The sequence below is a fragment of the Microtus ochrogaster genome, unplaced genomic scaffold (genome assembly GCF_000317375.1).
Source record: "Microtus ochrogaster isolate Prairie Vole_2 unplaced genomic scaffold, MicOch1.0 UNK19, whole genome shotgun sequence".
NCBI lineage: Eukaryota > Metazoa > Chordata > Mammalia > Rodentia > Cricetidae > Microtus > Microtus ochrogaster.
This window is the reverse complement of record NW_004949117.1, coordinates 1,069,038-1,090,759: the sequence shown is the minus strand read 5'-3', so window position 1 is coordinate 1,090,759 and position 21,722 is coordinate 1,069,038. Positions and strand designations below refer to the sequence as shown.

Genomic DNA, 21,722 nt, shown 5'->3' with positions numbered 1-21,722 from the left:
TGCAGATGGCTTGGATTTAGTTCCCAGCAGTTCCAGGGCATGGCACCTGTACCTATCAGGTACATATAAACTCATGCTGGCCACAAATACACACATAGGAATAAGAATAAATATTAACTAATATTCAAAACAATTGTGGTATATCTGATTTGCCCAAATTGTTTTATATCTGCTACATCAAATTTTGATCACTTTTCAAGAAAAAAAATCCTGAGTTTCAGATTAAAATGTTTTCGGAATGTAACTACAAACTTAAGTTCATTTGAAATGCTCGATAAAATTGCCTTCTTTATGGGCATTTTCTTTGATACAGTTCACCATAGGGATGTGTGACTTGTCTCACCTACACTGCAAATGTTTCCATCCCTTTCCTGTGATCCCAGAGGCACTTTATAACCAAAGGATAGAGGGGTTGGACTGGGCCATAGTGCTTAGTTACTTGGGCTCTACTTTTCCTCATAGATTTATCTGTATTTCCTTTATTTTTAGCATAAAGCTGTGCACTGAAGGCATCTTAGTTCCCTTTACAGTCATCAATCAAATGCTCTGTCCACACAAGAGAAATAGGAAATATTTGCCCAGGGTTCCAGAGCTGTCTGCTTGTGGAAGCAGAAAGGACCTTGAAAATTATAAATTACTAATACTTGAAATAATTTTGAATACAGTAGCCCAGGGCAGTGAAGTGACTTAATAAAGTCAGAAGACGTTCTCCCGGTGGCTGTGACATCACTCCACCACTCCTTAGTTCCTGATGGAGCCACATCATCCCCGAGGTACCTGGAAACTAGCCCATCAAAAATGGGTCACATGCCCTATCACACAGTCTCTCTTTCTACTTTCCCTGTGTCATTTTTTTTTAAAGATTACACAATTTACCCATGTATTATCTTCCGTACATTACTAGAATAATTATGACATTCACTGTGTTCTGTTTACTGTCTTACAGCAGATGCCCAATGAGGGCCTACAGAGGAATAACGACACTCTTCGTGGGTAGAAAGAAAACCCTGAGCTTAGAACCCCTCCCACTATATGTGAGCATTAGCATGCATTTTCCTATAATCCCGTGCCCCAAGTCAGCTAACGACAATGGTGAAAGATTTATAATGCCTACCACTTGGCAAACACTGCCCTAACCAGAAATCCTCCAAGGTAGGTATCATCTATTTTGCAGATGAGAAGCAGCAGTATAGAGAAATAAAGCCCCTTGCTCAGGGCCATGCAGCCTAGGGAAGGTGGTATGAGTGTAAGGGAAAGGCAGCCTGACTCTAGAGGGCACACATCCAGCTGCTTTGCCCTGCCACCTCTGGCAGTGAATGCACACCTGTGAACTTGACACATTCTTTTCATTTCTTCCCACGTAAATAAATGTCTCCTTCAAAGAAGGGAAGTTAGAGCCTTTGCAGGTGGCTAGGGGTCATGAGGGGCAGGCAGCGTCCAAACCGTCATTTCCCTGCGCATACACAGGTGAGTGAAGGAACAACCAGCAAGGGACGTGAGGAGGAGGGCGGAGAGCCAAGGTCTGCCTGAGAGATAGCTGGGGGGCAGGGAGAGCAGGCTCAGTCATATGAGGACAGGAGGTGAAGCAGGGAAACGACCAGCTACACAGGACTGCAGAATGAATACCTCAAAACTAATAACAGTCTCAGAGTCCCGGTGGTTCCCCAGAAAGCTATGGACAGGAAGTCACCTGCCTTGAGCTTCGTAATTACAGAGCGGGAGTCAGTGCCTACTTGCGTGAGAAAGAGGCGCGCTTGTTTCCTGCAGTGGACATGTGGACTTCAGGAGCCGAGATGCTGCCTGTGCTGCTCGAGGAGCTAAAATCTGCTTCACTGCCTGAAAAACAACAGGAGAGAGAGAGAGAGAGAGAAGCATGAAGGAAACGAGTGCCAAGAACGGGAGGACAGTACCCCGCCTCCTAGGTCCGAGCCTCCAGAGCTGCGTGCTCTAACCTTCAAGTGCCAACATTCCAGAGCTTCCCAAAGCTTTGTGCTTTCCTGGGGCAGGCAAGGGAAAGCACAAGACACCGTTTCATAAACAGCCGAGAACAGAAGGCCAGGCAGATGGTTTCTCAAAGAGCCAGTCTCCAGCAGACTATAAACAGCGGCCCAAGCAGGGCAAGGAATCCCAGCCTTTCCTGGGCCCTTCTCACCAACAGCTCACACCACCCAAAGAGTAAGCAAAAGGAAAGCTCCTGGTAGGAGCAAAAGTAGTTTTCCTCCAGAAGTTTAGCTTGGAGCCCTTGCAGTCGGCTAGCTGAACTTGGCCCCTCTGGTCAGGAGTCAGCCCGTTTGAAGCAATCGGGAGAAGTACTGGCTTCAGGAGTGACTTGAACCAACACTGTCTGATTACAGACACAACTTTCTATGATAGCAGCATCAGAGTGTGTGTATATATTTGGGGATGGAATCTTAACCAAACAGAAAATTAACATTTCTAAGCAGAGGGACAGTGATGGGGTCGGTGAATGAGACAGAAATTGGGGATTTGAGCTTTGAGGTGGGGTTGTCAGCTTACAAGGGGCATGATGGGAACAAGTGAGAGCTGGGTGTGTGACTGTAATAATACGCCGCGTGTTGGAACCATCTAAACCCATTTTAATAAGAAGTCATAGCCATCACATATCAGCAATGGAATTATTTTCATAGGTTTTTCTAGGGAATTGAGGGGGGAGGGCTGTGGTGGGAACAGAGAACAATGGAAACAATAAAATAGGACGTTTCAAAAGAACATGACCTTGCATATGGCTTTGGGAACTGTACCTAGGTGCATTTTATTTGACTTTCTCACTCAATTCCTACAGCAGAATTTGTGTGGTATTTTGACCTGGAATCCAGAAGCAGCTCCCACTTCTGAATTGAGGGAGTTAAGAATGATCTAAACCCTTTCCCTGTCTCACGAATAGTGAACCATTATTATCATCACAATGACCGTCTATCCAGTGCCTATTAGGTCACCAGCTCTGTATGAAGTACTTTCTGTAATTCTATCTTGGAAGACTGGTACGCTCAGATAGACATTAATCTCACTGTTGTGTTTTGGAAGAGATGGAAGCTGATCGGCCCCCTAGGCTGGTGGGAGGTTGATCCAGGGTAGATCAAGTCATCAAAACATATCTGTAATACTGGCGTGCTACCCCAAGAAGGCAGAGGATGAAGCAAGGGAATTTGAAGGCTTTATGGGATCAACTAGAAATCACCAAGAATAGCCTGGTAGACAGTGCAGCCAGGGCTGGGATCCTGTTGTGTAGATTCCAACAGGTTTTATAAGTGCTGCCTGTGGGAAGAGCAGACTGTACCAAGACAGGCGGAGGAAAACAAATCCCTCCTCGAGCTCCCAGGAACCCTCAGGATGCCCAGTTGCTTTTGGAAAAGAGTAGAGAATGTCCTGTGAGTTAAAGAGTAACTCTCATTCCCAGTTCTTAGCAGATTAGAGTGACAATATACTGGGACCCAGACCAGCAATTCCTTATGCATGGCAGAAGCTATCTATGATGACATGCACTTCCAAAGCTCCGTGAACTTAATTAGTTGCTTCTGCATAATACACTGGGTAAATTTAGCCCTTGAAAATCTCAAAGACTGGTGATTGGTGGCGCAATCTGGCGACACACTGTTCCTGGCAGCCTAATTGCCCAGCTTTGTCTGCCAGCAGATCATCAGGTTGGTTACTAAGTGACAAAGATGGGCAATTTCCAAAAATATATCTTGTGGGTATAGCCTCCAGGCCTAAGGTATTATTTTCAAATGTTCAATTATTACTTGGGAACACCTGGTTTTCATTTCTTAAAAGACATGCAAGAAGTCATACGTTGTAATAACTGCCTGCATGAAAACAGAGATTCTAGAACATAAACAGACAAGTGCTAAATATCCAGGGTTTTACTAAAAATCTAGGACGCCTTTGATCTCTAGTACTTATGTCTTCAAGCTAAATGGTTAACTTAGTTTAACATTTTATTGCTACCAGAACATAATATATTGACTCTCACGTATTTGCAGAGCCGAAGGTCTCTCTCTGTTCCGGTACATTCTATCTTATCTCCAGCACATCTGTAAATGATTCGGAGCCACTCTCAGGGTGGCCTATAGCTGCAGCTGTACTTAAAACCATTTGAATGATACAGTAGTCAAGTTACGCGTATGCTACTTCCCAATTACTTTCACTAATGACTTTTTTTTTCTGTATTTGTAATTTGAAGGCTGGTGAGGTGGTTCCGTGGATAAAGTCACTCGGTGCATTAGCATCGCGAAGCTACACGAGACTGATGACCCAAGTTTGATTCCTAGACCTCACGTAGAAGTGGAGGGAGAGAATTGCCTCAACAGAGTTATCTTCTTAGTACCAAACCCACATGCACGCACACATGCATGCATGCGTGCACACACACAAATATACAGTTTTCAAAAATTACAATTTGGATCAGTGAGCTTTTTTTGTTTTTTGTTTTTGTTTTTTAGTTTTTGGTTTTTGGAGACAGGGTTTCTCTGTAGCTTTGGAGCCTGTCCTGGAACTAGTTCTTGTAAACCAGGTTGACCTTGAACTCACAAAGGTCCACCTGCCTCTGCCTCCCAAGTGCTGGGATTAAAGGTGTGCACCATCGTCACCCAGCTTTAACGAGCTTTTTTTTTTTTTAAATATTTTATTTTAGTTTGAGATAGGGTCTTACTGTGTTGTCTAGAGTGTCCTTGAACTCCTGAATTCAGTTGATTCCCCCATCTCAGGGCATGCTAGATCTATAGATACATGCTACTATGCCCATCTAAGAAAGCTAATTTGGTGGATTATCTAATATACCCAGTCAGTTTACTAAGCAAAATAACAGAGAAAAAGACTAGAAGGACTTGCCATTTACTTCTTAGTTGGCAACAAAATTTAGAGGCACTTGACTGTCTTTAGTATATGACAGTGTAGTTCTTGGTAGCTGCTTTGTATTTCGACAGAGAGCACCTCAACAGAACTGCAGACCTGAAGTCAAGTGGCGGGGACCCCTCACCTCCCACTTCTGCAGAACTGAAGCGGTGTGGGGCCACACACATCCCAACTCTGCTTTCTCTGTGATGACGTGAGGAGAATTACTCTACCCCTTCGGGCATCAGCTTCTTCACAGTGACGTCACAGGCTTACTGTAACAGTGACGTCACAGGTTGGCTGTAAGTCACTGTATATACATAGCATAAAGCTCAGAAACACTAGGCAGACAGCGCCTCAGCTAGAAATAAGTGTTATTAGCCATTGTTTTTAGCTTGTTGTGATTAAAAATGTATCTTCTATTTACTATATATTTCTTTCTTAGAATATTTAGAAAATGGTGCTGGTTAGTAAGAAAAAAAAAGTAAGTCTGTAAATTTATCCTCAAATATAACCTGTTGTTATACACTATTCAGCATTCACCCTTAATGCATTATTATGTAGGCTATTTTTCCCCTTCATAGAGTAAAATCTTTGAAATATAGCACATGTTAATGGAATGAGTAAATATTACTCTCCTTTTGCTTTTTCCTGTTATCAGAAACAAGTGCTCTGTATGAAGAACTGTCCCAAACACCATTACCTAATAGTTTATTTCTCATAATAACACCCAAGCTATGAAGTCGAGACAGGTGTCATGAAATTGCTTTTATAGCAGGGGAGTGCACACGTTGACATAACTAATAATTCAAGGCTGAAGTCCATCTGATCCTAGGGACTACACTCTTAAACATAGCTAATAGTCAATGAATATATTTGGTCATATAAATTTATATTCTTATTTATTGACTGATTTCATGAAATTCTTAGAAGAATTTCGAGACAAATGATACACTCAACTGAAAGACCTTCCATACACACTCCATATCCACAGGGATTTTGAACTGGTGCTGGCATGAAGCAGATTTGTGCCTGAGAGGGTATCTGCCTCCTCAGCCTGGGTGTGGGTGCCCAAGTGGAAAATCTCTGCTGTCACTGGAAATACTCTGACAAAGCACTAGTTGTGATTTGCTCTTTGAAAGTTGGGATTGAAAGGCTGAAGGGAACTGAGAAATCCATGGATCTGAGGCAATCCTCCTCATCACTGTTTTGTCCCCCATTAAATTCATCTTTGGTTACCTGTGTGGTGGCCCTGGGCTGTTGGACTAAACAAGAAGGTGGCTGTGGTGTTCTTAGCAGCAGAAGCAGATTTCCAGGTAGCAACAAGTGCTATTTGGTAGCTTCTAGAACTCCTGGTTGGTATTTTGTTGGCCTGTTGGTGCCATCGCTTGGCTCTTAGAGAAGTGTGGCTTTTCTTCCTTGTAATGTTAGAGGAGAAAGCGCTCAGTGCATAAATGCCAAGGCCAGGGAATGAGAGAAGAAAAAGGAAATGAAAGTTTCAGCTTAAGCTGAAATCTAAACTTATTCTTAAATCAATGCTTATATTTGGGTCTTTAGAGTGCTCCTTTTTTTGCTTGCTTTTGGGACACTATGGAGTCCTTATGCATTTGAGCACAGAGGAGACTTACTATCCAGCAAACATTGACAAGTCCTTCTAAGCCACCAAGTCTTCTGTCCTTGTCATTGCAACTTTCAAATTAACTCAGATTAACCATCTATATCCCAAGTCCATATTGAGGCAGATTTTCACTTCCCTTCATATCCCTCACTGCTGCAAACACAGCTATTGTCTTTAACTGCCTCTGGCAAGGACAGAGGAATCACTTTCGCTGAAGCCCAGCACACCAGTAATGGAAGAGCTAGAACAGTGCACACAGTCACCTCAGACACCACTGCAGGTCCTGGAGCCCAAGAAACATATAGCATAGAATGAGAGGCTAATTCCTTTACTTCATTGAAAACTTACATAAATTGGGAAAATAAAACAAACCAAGAATAAATGAGCAAATGACATAAGAAGACATGACAGAAAAATAAAAACAGTTAATGTACCCGAAAAGCTGCTTCAACAAGGAGACAGGTTGAATTTATCAAACTGGAAAACTGTCTGCCAGTGTGTGTTCTATTAAGAGCGTGTGAAGACAAACAGAGTCGGTAACAGCATGTATGGATACTCTATGTGCAAAAGAGACACTGAACTCCTAAGACTTTGTGTCTTACAGGAGCACCTGAAGGACAGGCTAGTGGTCTGTGACTTGTGAGTGGCTGATCTGGAAGCGGAGCAGCCTCTGAGAACACCGCGATCATGGGAGGAGAGAGGTGGGTTGTTTGGAAACGAGGAGACCTTGAGGGGTGCTATTTAGATTAAAACAGGACGGTAGGTGTGGGGTGCCTGCCATAAAGTAAGCCAATTTTAAAATCTCCTGCAATTCATAATATTCTAGAACATTTTATCAAGGGAGGACAATGGTCTGTCAATCATGACCTCCCTTGGGAATCATAAATGAACTTGGAAGAGGACAGCTGCAAACACATTTTCACCTTAGTATCATCCCGCATAATTTGGTTTTCCTGGCCACATGCCTATTACTCTTACCTCAAAACAAACATAGTGACTTATGTTAAGTTTTCTTTGACAAGTAATCAAGACAGCGAATGTAACATTTTGAGGGCTTTGGAGTCAAGAAACCTATGAATCTAGGCTCTTCAAATGGAAAACTTCTGTGGAATCTTGAGCAAGGTATCTACTCCTTTTCAACCTTAGTTTCTTCACCTATAAAATGGTGATGAAGATATTAACAGTATTACTAAACAATTGTGGGAATTCATGTGAAATTTACAATGACAGCAGGGCCCGGTGTATAGCAAGAGCTATTGTTTCAGTAGAGCCACAGCTACAATACAAGGATCAAAAGATACTGCAGACAGTATCATGCCTGCCACTGAGAAAAATCGGCAATAAAGATTATACTGAACTCATGAAATAACTCGATAAAAAGGTAGTTTCCCTAGAATTCTTCAATAAAGAACGCCTAAGACAAAACTGTGTGGTGTGTGTATGTGGAGAAAAGTTTCTAAAAATGGAAGAGTCTAAACCAGACTCTAGCCAACAGGCTGCTCCACAAAGCTTTAGAATTGCCCTCAGGTCTGAGTCTTGTTCCAGGAAAGTCCAGGGAAAGAGCAAGTTTCCTACAGCACTCAGCAACCTGGCCAGGTGGCTTCCAAGTCTAAGAATGTAAGCGGGGAGGTATCCAAAAGCAGACTCTAAGAGAGCCACAAGGTCATGGGCCACCCTGTGCAGGCCATCATCCCCTTATCTCTGCAGGCTCGGCTGGCCACCTGTTCTTGCCACATATACAGGTAATGCACCTGTTGAATAGGAGTGAATGAGAGAACAATGTAAACAAGGCAGAAAGAAAGCTCAGCAAAGGAGGGAAAAGTGAATACTTTCTAACCAAAGACACTGCCCTTAACTGGATATTTGGTTTTGCTTAAAAATTTAAAATCTCTCTTAAGCCTCAGCTACACACATACACGCACACACACACACACACACACACACACACACACACACTCACACACACACAAAGGTTAATATATTATTTGCTTAGCAAATGTTTGTTGAACATTTGTCCTGCCCACGTGTCGGTCTCTGTTCTAGGGAAGAACATAATGACTCTAACCATGTATGGTTGTTGTTAGAGGGGAAATGAGTTTGTGCATAGAATTTTTCTGATGCAGTCTTTAACATTCATATTGCTAATAACTTAATGATTACTATATCTTAGCATGCATGACATCTAGCATGGAGTTTAATGATAGTGCATTTTTTCTGGGAAACACCCATAGATATTCTAATTCCGAAGGTGTAGGAGGAAGGGATGTAGGGATGGGTGTTTTTAACAGCTGTCATCGCTGACTGTGGGGCCCATGGAATAGAGCAGCAATAATCAAGAGAAGTGAACTTTCTCTCCTTGTTCTGCCAAATTTCTGGAGCTTTTCTCAGTGGGGTGAGCATAGCTTAAGCTGAGGCCATGAAGGAGAGGAGGAGTTTAGCAACAAACCCTCAGGAAGAAGGTCTTTAATTTATGTAGTAACTTGTGCTCTCATGGGTCTTCAGAAACACTCTCCTGCACTGAATGCATTTTATAGGATTGGAGGGACAGATGTGTGGTGGTTTCAAAGAAAATGGCCCTGGAAGGGAGTGGCACTATTAGGAAATGCGGCTTTGTTAGAAGTAGTTGTGATCTTGTTGGAGGAAGTGTGTCACTGTGGAGGAGGGCTTTGAGGTCTCCTGTACGCTCAAGCCACGCCCAGTGAGACAGATCACTTCCTGTTGCTTGAAAGATGTAGAACTCTGCCTCCACCATGATGAAAATGAACTGAACCTCTGAAACTGTAAGCCACCACCTCAATTAAATGTTTTCCTTTAGAGGAGTTGCTGTGGTCATGGTGTCTCTTCACTGCAATAGAAACCCTAACTAAGACAATATGGGAACACCATATAGGGCACAGTGCTTCAAAACTGGATGACTTCCAGGGAAAATCATGCAAAAACTTGGGATGCAAAGTTAGTATGGCACCTTTCAGTTGACCCACGGTTTAAGGCCCCCATGATCCTGTATTAAAAGAAGGGACATCCAATATATGGCTGAGAGTGTCAAATGCCGTTCAGCAGAGGGAAACGTGTTAGTAATCTTACCATCCAGTATATGCTTATATTGTGGACTTTAATACTAGATTTGAATTAGTCTGTAAACCATAGACTGTTTCTTCCGATGTACCCTATGTATCCAGGACAGAGATACTGAACAGAAACAAAAGACCCCCAAATAGGTCTCTACTACCTCTCAAGTAGATTCAACTTTGGCAGCAAGCTTGATGACAGGTGGGCTCCAGGGGTTGCCCCACCCATACTGCCTTTTATTAAACATCTGGGGGACGTTCCATCCACAGTTGTCATGAACTTTATCCTAACTGATTATCTTGAGGGCCTGGTCCTAATGGCACATCTTCCCTGAAGTATTTTTCTGACTCATGTGCTGCTTGTTTTAAGTCCATCCGTTTGCTGGCCTGAACGGAGGAGTCTCTGCCCCTTCAACAAAGCCAGCTGGAATGGATGCTGCTTCTGTTTAAAAAGTATTCATCTGGTCTTTCCCAAAATGAGATGGTTCTGCCTGTCTGGCAGGGAAATCGAGTGGCATAAAAGGTGGCAATGATGAGTGGGAGCAGAATGCCATGTGAGGGGCAGGGAGTTGAGGAAAATGACGAAGGACTAGAATAGAAGAAGGTGGGCAAGGGGCTGGCAATAAAAGGGCAGAGCCAGGCTCTGACTGTAAGACCAGAATACAAGACAGAAGGAATGATGAACATATTCTCAGTACTACCTCTCCATCCACTCTTGTCTTGTGAGGACAGGGGCACAGTCAGCTTGTGTTGCTGGATCTCAATAGAAGACAAATTCCCACTTGCTGGAAAGAAAGATGGCATAATTTACAACTCACTGCCACGACATCCACAGGACTCTGAAATAGCTTCTTATTCCTATACTTAAGCACATTTACACCGGACATAATTCTCAAGGTCCAAATCAGGAGCAGAAGGGGAGAGAGCACGAGCAAGGAACTCAGGACCGCAAGGGGTGCACCCACACGCTGAGACAATGAGGATGTTCTTTTGGGAACTCACCAAGGCCAGCTGGCCTGGGTCTGAAAAAACCTGGGATAAAACCGGACTCGCTGAACATAGCGGACAATGAGGACTACTGAGAACTCAAGAACAATGGCAATGGGTTTCTGATCCTACTGCACGTACTGGCTTTGTGGGAGCCTAGGCAGTTTGGATGCTCAACTTACTAGACCTGGATGGAGGTGGCGGTCCTTGGACTTCCCACAGGGCAGGGAACCCTGATGGCTCTTCGGGCTGAGGAGGGAGGGGGACTTGATTGGGGGAGGGGGAGGGAAATGGGAGGCGGTGGCGGGGAAGAGACAGAAATCTTAAATAAATAAATAAATAAATACATACATACATAAATAAACAAAAAACAAATCAACTCTGAAATATAATGGCCATAAATGTCTCCTCTCACCTCTGTCTCTGCTGGTCAGTAACCTCCAGGGCACATCTCAGTCTCCTTGTGGACACTCTTTTACCCTTGGCAGCGGCACCGAGAGCATCACACTCCATAGCTCACCAAATAGTGGAGTTTCACACTGGATCACCCCCAGGAGCATTGCCTTCTCCCTTCACAGCATTTAAACAGGCCAGCATTTTAACTCTGGACTCAACTAGACTCCAGTTCCAACATGTTGGTATTCTTTCATCCTGGTTCATGAATTATCTCTTCTTTACTTACTTGTGTGTTCAAATCTCATGAAACTCTTTTTTTTTTCTTTTGATGAGTAGCCATATAAACTAGCTATGTGGCTTTGAGAAAAGTTCCTATCATCCCTGTGCCTTGCGTTCACCCCAAAGGGAAGATTGTTATAGGATGTGTCACATAGAGTTAAGAAGACTCTACAAGTTGTGTAGGTATACGAACAAAGTGTCCATGTCACAGTTTTGATAGTATCTCAATTTTTCTTCTGATAATCACCCTCCCTGAGTCACATCTGGATCCCAGCCTGTAGGAAAGTAAACCAGGGGAGGACCTGGAGCAGGAACTTGGGAAATAGTGAGGCTGTCATAGCATATGCCTGGGAAGGGAGAATTCAGAACAGACACATGAAGAAACAAAAAAGTAGACAGTCTAGCAGAGGATAGTAAGGACCCCGCCTTTTGCCTTTGGAGTGTGAGCCACTACAACGTGAATCCTTAGATCTCATCGGTTGACAAAATGTTTCACTATTTTAAGGAAGTCCATGACACACTAAACAAAGAAGACCCATTTAGCAAAACCTTCTGGAAAAGCTGACTTTGGTTCTCAGTGAGATCCAAGAGCTCAACACGGCTGAAAAAGGTCACTAGGTCACATTTGTATGCCCCACAGGTTTTTGCTTTGTTCTGTTTGCTTCCTAATTAACATCAGATTGATACCTGGGCTTTTTTTCAGGAAGAGGCAAAAATCATATCAGGGACACAATCTTCAGAAAGAAAGCAACAAAGACCATTTCTAGCTAAAGGATTAGGACATCAGGCAGAAGGGACACAGAACTAGCAGCTTTGGAAACTATACATGACTATTGCAGACTCAGCATCCAGAGCAGAGGAGCAGACATGAGGGGAAGGAGCCAGGTGTGGACACAGTAGCATGAGAAGAAGGAGAGAGAGAACACTCACAAGGGCACAATGGTGACTTGGAGATAGTTGAGCTTAAAATCCTCCTGAGCCATAGGATCCAAAGTCTGAGGCTGGTAGTTAGGAGTTGCTCTTACTCAACACAGAGGTCCTTGCTAGTCTCTTCTCTGAGAAAATATGTGAACACCATTCTCAGAGCGATGGATACCCAAGGAAAGATGTGCCTGACTTCTCTACACCTGTAACACCACTATCACAATTCTGTCCGAAGGGTTCTACTGACTGCCTCTTAACAGTCTTCTGATAGGCCACCCTAGTGGTCACTGTGTATAAAGTGAATAACTGTCAGGAGATGGGAAATAGAGAGGCAAAGGATTAGGTCCCACTGCTGTGCGGAAACCAAGCATGCCATTTCTCTGTGAAAGAGGGACATTGTATTAGTCTCTCTGTATCCTAAAAGCTATTTTCTTAATTTCTTTTTTTATTATGAACCTCGGAGGCACAGGAATGTCATGTAAGTATCCATGAGGTAAAGCCAATGCTGAGTCAACCTGCTTTTGTGAAGCTAAATAACTGCTCTCGGAGCAGGTCAGGTGATGGCGGGACCAATTTTAGATCAGCCTCTGTTCTGAAAGTCACTGGTGATCATCCTCCTAATTACAGCGTGATTCTTGGAGGATGCATTGACCTCACCTGGAAACATGCTTCTGACTCACCGAGACTGGTCTTTTTGAAGCTTAGTAACTTACAGGCGGGGCCAGGCTCAGGGTTAATGAGCCCTGTGGGTCCAGAAACTCCAGAACCACTGCTCTAAAGCACTATTGAGTCTGTGATGACTCACAAGGCGGTTTTCTCCGAGGCTGCCTTTGACAGAATGCTACAGAAGGCTTGACTGTTATTTCAAATATAGCTATACACTGTAGTATGTATTTTGGGAATTGTTTTTACACATTTTGCATTCAAAATGTGAAATTTTAATGAATTTTACTTGGCGGAGTATTGGCTCCTCTTGACTGTGCCTTGTGCAACTGTCAACAACATATAGTATACTCTGCTCAGGTGGATTCTAGCCAGCAGGTTCAGGGGTCCTTTTTCTGGTCTTCCATTTCATGGCACTGTGAGCACAGGCAATTGTTTAACGTCACTGCGCCTGTTTCCTAATGCCAAGACAGGAACACAGAATCTGCTTTGCTTGGAATTACTGCCAGGATTAACTGTCACGATGTTTTCCCAAGTAAACAGTAAGGATTCTTCCTCATCACTATTAGGTCGAGGATCCATGTGGATCTACACTTAGTGTGTCTGCTGCTAAACAGCTTCTCTAGGAAGTCTGGCATCACAGGCATAAGCCTGAATCGTCGGACAGGACAACGTATCATAAATATATGTTCAAAAGAATTGTCAGTACCTAGAGCACCAGGTAGATACGGGTTTTTCACAGTGTGGGAGGAGTGTCTGCAACCGACATCATCGTCTGCCTGGTCTGCTGGTGGAAATTTCCCTATGAAAATGTCTTCATGCCACAGGTGACCTTTGTTCTTTTACAAATGGCCTAGGTGACCATCTATAGCGAGCTGTTACAATAACAGGGTCTTGTTTGCAGGGTGCCATTGCATGCGATAATCAGCTGCTCGGCCCTGGATGTTGATCTGCTCACTTCTTCCTGTGCTGTGTGCTCTACCTGAAACAACCATTTCTCCTTTTCTTTAACTTGCAGTTTCCAGTCCACACCCAACAGTTGGATGTGGCTCCAGATACTTGGTCTTGCACACTACTTCAGAGCATACATCTCCTAAGATCATTCCCTCCTTAAAGTCTTCCATGCCACCTGTGTCAAGACAACGTTCACGATCCCTAGCATGATCTATGATGCCAAGTTTTCATACATGCTGTGCCTTCTGCCAGAATTATTTCCTTTCCCTCCAGGCTTGTCTAACCACTACCTGTTGCTCAGGTCTCACTTTACCTTTGACCTTTACCTTCTTCAAGAAGAGAGTGGGTGCCCCTCCTCTATGGTCCTACCTTGTGAGTGTTCATCATGCTGCATGGTCATTGTGTTCGAGCTTTAACCCCTCTGTCTGAGCTTACTCATCCTCAAATCCCAGGGACCAAGGCAGCACTTTGCCGATAGGAAGCGCAGTTATCCTGAAATTTTTCATAGCACTGAATTCTTCCATTGTTGGAATTCAGTAATGTCTCCCAGAAAGGGTAAAAATCCTTTTCCTATGTCCCCTTTAGGCTGAGTTGATAAACTCAGTTGATGTTGTTTATAACAAATGAATTTTCCCTTCACTTCCCCCTCCATCTAACATTGCCTAATTCTCTTAAAACTCAAGTTTTCAGCTCAGGTACTAGCCCATGGCTGGGAAAGCCTCTGTCTCATTCATCATTTCATACCCAGAGGCAAGCACAGAGCCTGGAATATGGTAGACAGGAAATACAATTCGTTGAATGGTGGCGGAGAGGCACTGAAGACAGTGGTATGGCCACTTTCAGCAATACTACCAGGTTTTGTGAAATTAGAGTGGTGGCAGGTTGGAATTGGAGGGAAATACGCAGGCAATGGAGGAAGAGACAGATTGTGAAAAATCACATCCTACTGGCATTCGTGTTGATCAGCATAAATGTGGAAAAAGTCCCGCAAGAAAACAAGAAAGAACCAGCAGTAGTTCCTTGAGAGCCACATATGAAAAACACCCATTGTTTCTGACAGGGTTATGATTGTCATATAACACACAGGCCTGGAATTCAGTGAACATGTGATGCAAACATGGAAGATACTCTGACAAACCAAGCTGCCGTGTGCACTGGGTGATAGCATGCTTCAGTACCCAGAGGGGTTTGACTAATGGGTTGCCCATCAACCTCCAGGGAAATCCCCAGCCGTATGTCACCCTGCTCTGTCCTTGTCCGTTTAATGTGCTTAACTGATGACATGAGCACAAACGTGGAAGGCACGGTGCTGACCGTAGACTGCAGATTACACACGCCTTGAAGGGACAACAGACAAGAAATGACAGCGCTAGATAACAATGCTATTGTAAGCTCTGTGTCCCCAGAGCCTTCTTGCTCAAGAACCCCGCTTCTGCTGGTTCCTTCCATCCTTTGGATCCTAGAAAGGGTAAGGATGCGGAAACTAAAGTTCTGAGGGGTGATCATGAGTCTATCCAAGTCCCAGAGCCAACTAACTTGTCTGACTCTGAGACTACATTCTTCACTGTTTGGGACCTGACCATCACAAGTCACAAAGATGTAACAGTTGGATTCCAGGGTGATGACATCTAACTTGGCTGTTTTCAAGTGTGCTCTGTGTCTTGTACATGCTAAGATTTTTGTCTGGGGCAGCAGCACAGGGGACACAGTTCCAGGACCCAGGATCTCAGGGAGGGGGCGGAGCTCTCACTCAAGCAGCGAGGCTACATGCTGAGCGCAGCACACATCCAAACAGAGAGCATAGAGCACACAGCAGAGGAAGAAACTCTTAGAGCGAGGGCAAGAAGGCAACAGGTTCTGCAGTAGGGACAGACGCTACTTGAGATGGTCCTGGAGCATGAAGCGGAGTGTAATAAGGGTGGCGGCGCCCAGAGGTGGGGCGAGGAGGGGCTAAGTTCAAGTAACAGGAAGAGTGCAACTAAAGCATGGAAGAAGGGAAGCAAAACTGGTATGCAGGTCATCCAGTCTCCTGTTTGAATGGAATATAGTAATTAGATGAAAAGAATTGTAGTCAAATTGGGGCTATTGTAGCAAGGCACAAAGCCTGAGAAAGCTATGCTTGAGACAGAGGGCCACAGTCCATACTGAAGGCAATCTGTGAATGGGGTGGCAATATGAATCAAGTGACGCCTTATGCAGACAAGGGGCAGAATGATCTGGAGGGGAGGCTGGACAGAAACCAGGTCAGCTGTGACCCAACACGAGCAGCGCGAGACAGGGAAAGGGACGGCTGTGGGGCCTCTTCATGCACAGTTTATAAGTAGACAAAATTAACTTCAGAGTGCAGAAATCATGTGAAATACGAGGCGATCAAAAGAATTTAACAGGAAGAGCTAAACATTAAAAATAGTTATAATATTTTTACTATATACTTGTCTTATATTTACTAATACTTGTCTTATAGTTCACCCTTGACTGCAGTGAAGCCTACAAAAACAATCAAACAAAACAAAACAACAACAACAACAAAAAAAATGGTTAAAAAGAGATATGCATAAACCTCCTCAATCAAAGGGTGGAAAACCCAACAAAATGGTGGAAATCATTTTCAGTCGATAAATGGGAAAACTATCTGGCATTCAACCTGACAAACTGCTTTAAAACACTGAATGATCCAATCCAAATGGTCCGAGATATTCCAACATCAGTGCTGGATTTGTCCCTGTGTATTCTTCAAAGCATACTCCAATAAAGATAAAAAAAGATGGGCAAATCCTGACATCTGTCCAGAGTATGGGAACAAACACAGCTGAAGAAATCCAAGTTCTTGGGGTGGTTGCTTTAATTATGACCTCTGCTTAAGGAACTTAAAGTAAAAAGAAGAGAGATGGGATAACGAAATCATATAGAAATATTTCCAGGGCAGGGCTTAGCCACCATCAGAGGACGTCTAGATCAGCAGTTCTCAACCTGTGGGTCTCGACCCCTTTTGAGGTTGAATGATCCTTTTGTAGGGGTTGCATATCAGATATCCTGCTTATTAGATATTTATATTACAATTCATAATGGTAGCAAAATTGCAATTGTGAAGTGACGATGAAATAATTTTATGGTTGGGGTCGCCACAGCATGAGGAACTGTCACAGCCTTAGGAAAGGTGAGAACCACTGCTATAGATTATGGGAAAAATCTATAAAAGAATGTAGGTATGAGGCAAGTTTACAAGCACCCCAATAAGATAAAACAAGGATCCAAAGGACCAAATCCCATTGTAGACAGAAGTTTCTGTCCTGTCTGGTCCTGAAGCAGTTCAGTCCCAAAGAAATACACAGAGGCTTATATTAATTATAAAGTGCTTAGCCTATTAACTCAGACTTATTATTAACTAGCTCTTACAACTTAAATTAACTCATAATTCTTATCTATGTTTAGCCACGTGGCTTGGTACCTTTTCTCAGCGAGGCGTTCTCACCTTGCTTGTTCTGTGCCTGGCTGGTGACCGCCTCTCTACCTTTCCTCTTCCCAGAATTCTCCTAGTCTGGTTGCCCTGCCTATACGTCCTGCCTTGTTCCTGGCCAATTAGCATTTTATTAAACCAATATGAGTGACAAATCTTTATAGTGTACAAGAGCATTCTCCCACAGCACCTCATAGAGTCAGTTAAGACTACCTTGCAATCCAGAAGCACAAAAATACCCCCTGGGCTCCATCACATCTATTCATAAGCATCCCCTGAAGACCTACCAAGTCTGTGCAATGAAGGGGAACACAAAGGCAGAGGAAAAAATAGCTCCAGGGTTTTAAAAATGCTGCTTTGAGTTCTATCATATTTTCAAGGATATGTGTCCAAGGTAGTAAAATTATCTAAGTGTTAGGAAAGGAAAAAAGCATATCTTGGTATAGTCATCACTCCTGTTGTGAAATAGAGAATAGAATCTGGGGGGAAAAGGCAAGCCTTCATGATGGCAGTTCTTCAGATGGAATCAGGTCATTGTCACCATGCTGTGCCATTCACACCCATGCTATAAATGCTCTTTCCTAGACACACGTCATGTGCAGTGCTGAGGAAGGAAGAAGGGGAACAGCATAATCTAACATAAAACAGAAGACAGTAAAGTGATTAAGAGGAAAGGAAAGAAAAAAGCCCATCAAAGTGATTGACAGACAGTAAGAAAGAGAAAGAGGGTGGGTATTGGGTAAGGGAAAAAAAGGAGAAGATAGTTCCTGTTCTAATGACATATGCATCTCAATAAAGAGCAATCAACAAACGCTGATTACACAGAGACCATAAGAACAGCAGGATATTTAGTGGGCAGCACTAGTGTGTGGATGGAGCTGGGCTCAGTTCTGTTGAATGGTGGCTGAGACTCATGGCTGGAATGCTAAACGGCAGAACCCTTGCCAAACTTCAAGGCACAGACAAAACCCCTTGCCAGTCTGCAGCTTTGGGCTTTGCAGCATGGAGATAGTGGTACCATCTGTGGATCCCAAACCATTCCTCTCTATATAAACTCTCTTCTAAGTCTGTGGCTGGAATCCCTCACTTCAACTACTCCTCAGGGGAGAGAGCATTGGATGCCATGCTGCAACCAGGTGTCAGGTTCAAGCATCGCCTCCGTCACTCAAGAACAGACAGGGCTGCCCCTAGTGTTGCGTAGAAATCAGATCTTCCTAGAGGATACCTGTGGAGATGCTTATCTCAGTGGCTGAGGTGAGCACAAGAAACCAGACTCAGGAATATCCAGTTTCCATGAACAATGTCCCTACGGCATCAGCTAAGGGAAAAGGGAACACTCCTCTTTCCTGAACGGCCACAAGCTCCCACAGTTACAAAAGGGCTCAGGATGCAGAACTGTTAACCAGGACTGCACAATGCTTTCAGGGGTCAACTAATGATATGACAGCAGCCCAAGGACCTAACACACAAGGTGTGACAACTGCCCACAGCATGGGCATGCATGATAACAATGGGGAAAAGGAGGGCATTTTTTTTTCAATTTATAGATCAATAGAATAAAACTACAAGTTGCCTTTTTAGTCTGGATGATAGTAAAGATTTAATTATTGTCTTGGAACATTAGAAAAGAGACTGATTCTTATAGATCCTCTGAGCCATGTGCATGTAAAATTACACTCAGCCCGATGTAGGTGGAGTGTGTGGCCCTACCTTGCTTCCAGGTTCCTAACTTCTAGAGCCTTCGCCCCACCCCGTTTCCTATTCAAGGGAGATGGTGGTATAGCCCTTTTTACACATGCTGAATCCTTTCCAGGGCAAACAGATGGAAGGAAGAGAATACGCCAGAAAGGAAAGTAGAAGGGAAAATGGCATTAAAATAAAAATAAAGTTGCAAAGTGTAATCTAGGTCACCTCCTCGTGTGCTTTAAAGTAAGCACCAGCAGGCTCTGTGCAGACGGCACCGATTTCCCTTTTTTACTTGATTCTTTCTTTCTTTCTTTTTATTTTTGCTTTAATGTCACACAGAATTAGTGCAAAAGGAAAAAAATCCTAGCATGGGGTCTCTTTTTATACAGATTAATCAGTGGCTTCCCTTCGCTTTCTCTTCCATCATTCCCTGACCTTTCAACTTAATGCAATTACTCTTTCTTCAAAAATATTTTATCCAGTAAACCCTAAACAGAAATCTTTCCAGGAAGTGGGATTAAAAAACTCGAGCCTAGGTTTCAGTGGTCACATTTGCAATTCATGTCACAAATATGGACTACAGCTGTGCTATGGCCTAGCTTCATTCACCATGCCTACACACTGTAATAGCCTAAAGAGTCACTGTTAGCAGCAACACAATTAATTGGAATGCATTCTGGAATGCATGTGTAACTATCCAAGAGAACAGAAAGCAACACTTCTGAAGTGAATAGAAAGTTTAAATATTTCACTTTGAGAGAGTTACACTCTTATACATTGAAACTCACAACTACCTTCAAATGCCAAGTGTATGTAAGTTCTTAGTACTGAACATACAATTTAATAGGCTGAAACAATCGAAGGATTGTTCAAGTTGTTATCCAAAACCTCCCTCGACTCCTGTGTGGTGGCCCAGTGACGATGACTACGCTTCCAGCAGTCATCCTGTCACCCCACCTGAGAGCTACCCTAGGCCATGTGTCATCAAAGTTTCAAAAGACCTTGAGCTGATCGGCACTATTTTCCTCTGCGCATTTTAGGTGAAATACATAGCTATTCTGGGGTCAAATTTAGCACAACACACGGACACACACAGACCCCTCCCCCCATTTTCAAAGATAAGAAAGAAACAGGAGCGGTTCGATGAGGTGGAAGAGATGTGGAGTCTCAGTCTGCTGAGAAAGTGAAAACTTTGGGGACAGGGTCACAGGCAAGATCATGCTTTCTGCAAACTTCATCATAGAAAGAGTTGCTCATTGCTCCATCAGCTGATGGACACTGCTTTCCTAGAGCATGAAACTGATGACCAGAAGCTTGGCTCGTGTGACAAGCTGGGAATGTAACGGTCATTGGTACACTGCTGCTCTCAGAGGGTGGGACCTTCTGCCATTTGAGCAAGCACTGCTTCGTGGCTGTTGAAAAACATACCGAGCATAGTATGTCTTTGGCTTGAATGGCCATATATTATGGGAAACCAAAGAACTTGACAGTATAGCACTATGCTCTGTGCTCATTCTTTTCTTTTTTTTGACAAAATATCAGCATCCTTTATTTCGTGGCCCATGTTTGCTTTTCATTTGGAGCCGTTAGATGCTGCATGTCTATTGAAGACATTCTAAAAACTTTAATTTTACATTTTAAGATCTCTTTAGCTAGACTCACAATAATTATATGTATAGGCATCCTTACGTTTCTACTAATTAATTTTCAGGCCACCGGCATTAATCATTTGCTCAGCAGATGAAAGCCACTTTCAAAGGACTCCCATGTTTACAACAGCAGGAACCCAACCCTTATGCTCCTGAATGTGCAGTGAAGAGGAAGTGTTCCATCAACTCAGACCACACAAATATGAAAGTCTTCCACACCCCAACCCGCAGACATGAAGAGTTTCAGAATTTCTACCGGATGCCACGGAAGAAAGTAAATTAAAGTAGGCCAGACTGCCGTGCCCTGAATATTTTCCACAGTTAAGCGGCAGACATGGGCATCTCCTTCCCCAATCACAGAAGCAGACTCTCTCTTGACAATAAATGCATTGCATCTCGGCCTGCACAGAGGCCCACTGCAAACCGCGTGAGCTGCCAATTAGCGTTAATTGTTGCCATGCATGTCTATTCCCCTAGCTCAGACACCGGTTATACCACACTCGCTATTCATAAATGCGCATGCGAAGCTCGGAGTGAAGAAAACATGCTGAAATATAACCATCCAGAGTCATTTAAAACTTATTTCTGCCATTAGTTCACATACAGAAACTCATAAAAGACTGATGAATTTCAAACAACATATGTAGGCATTAAAGGAAAAAAATATCAACTTTAGTTATTGACCCTGCATTCAAAATATCTAAATGGCCATTTATTTTCACTATGTATTTCTACCCTGTTACAACTTCACACACACACACAGAGAGAGAGAGAGAGAGAGAGAGAGAGAGAGAGAGAGAGAGAGAGAGAGAGAGAGAAAGAGAGACAGAGAGAGAATGCACTGTAATCCAATATAATCATTTACTTACTGTGACTAACACTACTTACTAAGAAAGTAAGCTCCATAGACTTTCATGGCAAACACTGCAAACGGCCTCCCACCACAGGCTGGGGAATGTCTTTTGCAGAAATATAGTGTGTGCAGCTCATTTCTCAGTAGAGTACAGTCTCAGAGTCGGGTATCCATGGAGATGGAGCCTCCTACATGTGCAGGGCAAGGAAGTTACTCTGCTGGGCACCATAGCAACAGGAGGCAGAGGGAGAGCTGGCCTATCAGGGAAGAGCGCTGGGCCTTTTCCCTGGTGGCTGCAGCATTTCAAATGAAAGCGTTACCCTCGTGAATGGACACA

At 43.5% G+C, this 21,722-nt stretch overlaps 1 protein-coding gene across 5 annotated transcripts in view; it reads right to left on the bottom strand.

Moving 5' to 3' along the window:
* Window positions 1-21,722, bottom strand: part of Sybu (syntabulin) — a 103,818-nt gene that overhangs the window by 10,447 nt on the left and 71,649 nt on the right. For 3 of the 5 annotated variants that reach the window (XM_026789433.1, XM_005367495.2, XM_005367498.2), the window contains exon 5: window positions 1,734-1,836. In XM_026789433.1, coding sequence (XP_026645234.1) covers window positions 1,734-1,836 — 103 coding nt within the window. Of the gene's footprint in view, window positions 1-1,733; window positions 1,837-6,090; window positions 6,293-21,420; window positions 21,585-21,722 lie in introns of those variants that run through there. The other 2 variants (XM_005367499.3, XM_026789434.1) reach the window with 2 other exon arrangements.